The sequence below is a fragment of the Sinocyclocheilus rhinocerous genome, unplaced genomic scaffold, assembly GCF_001515625.1.
Source record: "Sinocyclocheilus rhinocerous isolate Xijiao unplaced genomic scaffold, SAMN03320098_v1.1 scaffold168, whole genome shotgun sequence".
Lineage (NCBI taxonomy): Eukaryota > Metazoa > Chordata > Actinopteri > Cypriniformes > Cyprinidae > Sinocyclocheilus > Sinocyclocheilus rhinocerous.
The window spans coordinates 1,073,314-1,076,751 of record NW_015635532.1 but is presented as its reverse complement, the minus strand read 5'-3'; the positions used below and the strand labels follow the sequence as shown (position 1 = coordinate 1,076,751).

The 3,438-nt window shown below is 30.3% G+C and overlaps 1 protein-coding gene across 2 annotated transcripts in view; it reads right to left on the bottom strand.

Moving 5' to 3' along the window:
• Nucleotides 1-1,698: 1,698 nt before the first annotated feature.
• Nucleotides 1,699-3,438, bottom strand: part of cd74a (CD74 molecule, major histocompatibility complex, class II invariant chain a) — a 20,025-nt gene continuing 18,285 nt past the window's right edge. For both annotated transcript variants that reach the window (XM_016561526.1, XM_016561527.1), the window contains exons 6-8: nucleotides 3,074-3,169; nucleotides 2,750-2,947; nucleotides 1,699-2,006 (exon numbers count right to left, since the gene is read on the bottom strand). In XM_016561526.1, coding sequence (XP_016417012.1) covers nucleotides 2,751-2,947; nucleotides 3,074-3,169 — 293 coding nt within the window. In that variant the 3' untranslated portion in view covers nucleotides 1,699-2,006; nucleotide 2,750. The remainder of the gene's footprint in view (nucleotides 2,007-2,749; nucleotides 2,948-3,073; nucleotides 3,170-3,438) is intronic.

The following is a 3,438-nucleotide window of genomic DNA, read 5'->3' as shown; positions in this document are numbered from 1 at the left end:
TTTTGTCCTTCCGATTTATTTTTGTTTAATTTTTTTATGTATGTATGTATGTAAAAATTACATCAATAAAAACCTACATATAATTTAAGAAGTATTACATTTTAAAATAGTATATATATATATACTGTATATATACTCTGTGACTCTGTGTTTTAAAATAAATAAATAAAGTTTATTTTTTTTAAATTATAAAAATAAAAACAGTTTCAAACTTAATAAAAGCTATAATATTATCTCAATGGTGGTAAAATGTCACTGCTTGCGCCTCATATCCGCTCCGTCCTATAAATAAACCCTGTGGTCAGTTTATTCTGAACCTCTTCCTGTGAGATTAATTTCCTCATTTGACCTCATGCAACACTTTCATTCTGGCTCATATTCAAATGCCTGGTTTTCAGGAAGTCTTTTTACTGAAGTTACCTTGACATTAATAAGGAAGTGATACTGAGCATTTCTGTTTTGAAAAAGAGAAGGAAGCTTGAGATCATTTAGGGAAAATGTAGATGTTTTATATATACTTCTGTTATTTCATACTTCTATTGTCCTGATATTGTCTACCAATACTGGTGCATTCAGAGGAAAATGAAGCAGCATGTGACATTGTTAAAATATTCATGTTTGAACACAGAACTCTTTTGTCGGGAACTAGACATTATTGAGTGAAAAGGATCTGAAAGAAGAAGTGCATGAGTCAGACAGGATGTCACATGTGATTTCACATTACTCTTAATGTTTACTTCTGTATGTGCAGCTCTTCTGCTCTATGAGCATTTTTAGCATTTTATATTACGCTAATCAAAATTATTTTCTAATGATGCATCTGATGTTTTGAATCATGTTTAGTGCAGACTGAATAGCTCTTACATTAATTTTCCCTGTTATTTTCGATTATTGTTTTCTATTATAATGGTATATACAGTAAGTATTAAAATGGTATATAAACTGTTAGCAGCATAACATTTCAGTAAGTGCAGATTTAATATTCAGATTATTCTTTTATATATATATATATATATATACACACACACACACACACAAACTTAAGAACTTTAATAAAAAACTTGAATTTGAAAGATGAAATAAAACAAAATAAAAATATTAAATGGAAAAATGTATCTAAAACTTAAAAGCTAAACGGAAATACACACACTTCTCCATTTAGCTTATTATTTTTTTTTATCCATCCTTACATTTATCTATTTTATTTATATTTATCTTGAATAAAATAAAAATAATATATAAAAAGTAAAACTAATTAAAGCTAAACAGAAATATTAAGAAATTCTTAGTTTTGAATCTTATCTAAATAATAAAAAAAAAAACATAATACATTTAAAAAATCATTTTCTGCAGTTATAATTCTTTCACAATTAATTGCAACTTAATACACGGATCAAAATTATGTTGTTTTATAATGATATTTTGAATCATATTTAATGTAATAGGAATAGCACTTCGTATTTTGTGCCTTATTTAATTGCCACTTTAACATGTTTATCTTTAACATGTTTACACAATAAATGTAATATTGTTAATTTCATATGTTCATATGATCTTCTCTTCTCTTCTTTAAAACCCACGGAGATCGTTCAGACAGAATTGAAAATATTCTGGTTTAATAAATACTATATTTTCGCCGTTTTTATGGATAGTGTAAATCATTTTAAAATAAAACAATGACAATAAACCCCCACAGTCTTATTTGGAAACGGCATGTGTTTATTTACAGTCATAATCACGGTGATATTCATGCTACCTCTAACAACATGCTGTGAGTTAAAATTAAAAAAGATATTATTAGAATAAGGGTTAGCCCAGTGCTAATATGCTGTGTATGTTTATCTATTCTGAACACAGATCAGAAGAAGAGATCTTCAGTAGGAAGCTTATTGGATTATTCCCAACGAATAGCATCCATAATGACGGATTGATCCTCAGGAGCTGAAACAGGAGACAGGTAATAGGCCTGGAGTTATTCTCTTTATTGCTGGACGTGCTGATTCACACTGGAGAAACAGACACAAATAAACATCAGTTATGAGTACATCCCAAAATGATTTGAACAAAGATACAACAAGTCTTTATACTTCAAAATGTTATGTTTAATTCATTTGTCACTTGCCGATTCTTTGTAATTATTTGGGAAATTTACTAGCAATTTCTAAGTAAATATTTTTCAGTGCGTATCAGTAGATGCTCATATTAGCAGAATAATCTGTCAATTATACACTCGCTGAGAATATCAGCATCTGTGATTATCCATCAGCAGAGAAATGCATGAAACAAACACAGACAAAGATGTCAATATTATTTATTATACAAGTTATTGACTAATTGATGTTTTTTTCTTGTATAGCACGGCGCATGAAATCATTTCTAGTTTGTTCGATCATATATGTATTTATACTGTATGTGCTTCTGCTGTGCATTTTTCTAATTGAATGACCCTTAATGGATTTGAAATGTTGCCTTGGCAACTACCTAAAAATAAATAAATATAAGTACTCAAATTAAAATAAATTAAATAGTAAAGCTAAATAGAATTTTAAAAAAAATAAAAAATACAAATAATGAAAGCTAATTCAAAATATGAATAAATATGTATATAAATAATACTAAATACTAATCCTAAAATAGTATATAAAAACAGTCAGTGGCATAACAGTTTTTTATTATTCATTTATTTTTAAGTTAGCCCACTTTGTAGGTCTATTCAAAGTACAGTTCATCAAAGAAAGTGTTGATGCACCTTAACTGCACTCGGGTCTTCCGCGAATGCGTGTGTCCGGGATCTCCTTGCCATCTTTATCCACACACCAGCAGTATCCGGTGCTGTGCCAGCACTGCATGGGCAGATAGTTGCCCTGTTTGTCACACTGAGACTTGTAGAACCCGGGTCTCACCTCCTTCTGAGACTCCAGCTGACACTTACTCTGAACCTCAACAGCTGCGGGGAGACACGCACACGTGTGAGATCTGAGCGGATCAGTGTGAGTGTGTGTGTATGTGTGTGTGTGCGCGTGTCCGTGTGTGTGTGTGTGTGTGTGTGTGTGTGTGTGCGCGCGCGCCTCACCTGATTCAGGAGAGCTCTTCACATCCTCATCCGCATCCACCAGCAGAGGCAGGCTCCTCATTGGCAGCTGCATCTTCTTTGGCATCAGTCTGGAAGCTTTTCACAGAACATGGAGATTTAGATCAACAATAATGGACAAGACGATGTCATATATTCAGAATGTTTATGATATACAGAAGTTTATAGTTTATACATAGTTTATAGTTATAACTTACAACATTATAACTTATTGTTTTTTACTTATATTTTGTAATTTTATTTATATTTATTTATATTCTATAATAATATAGTGTATTTATATATTAACTATGAATTATGTATATAATAATTATATATATATATATATATATATATATATATAATTA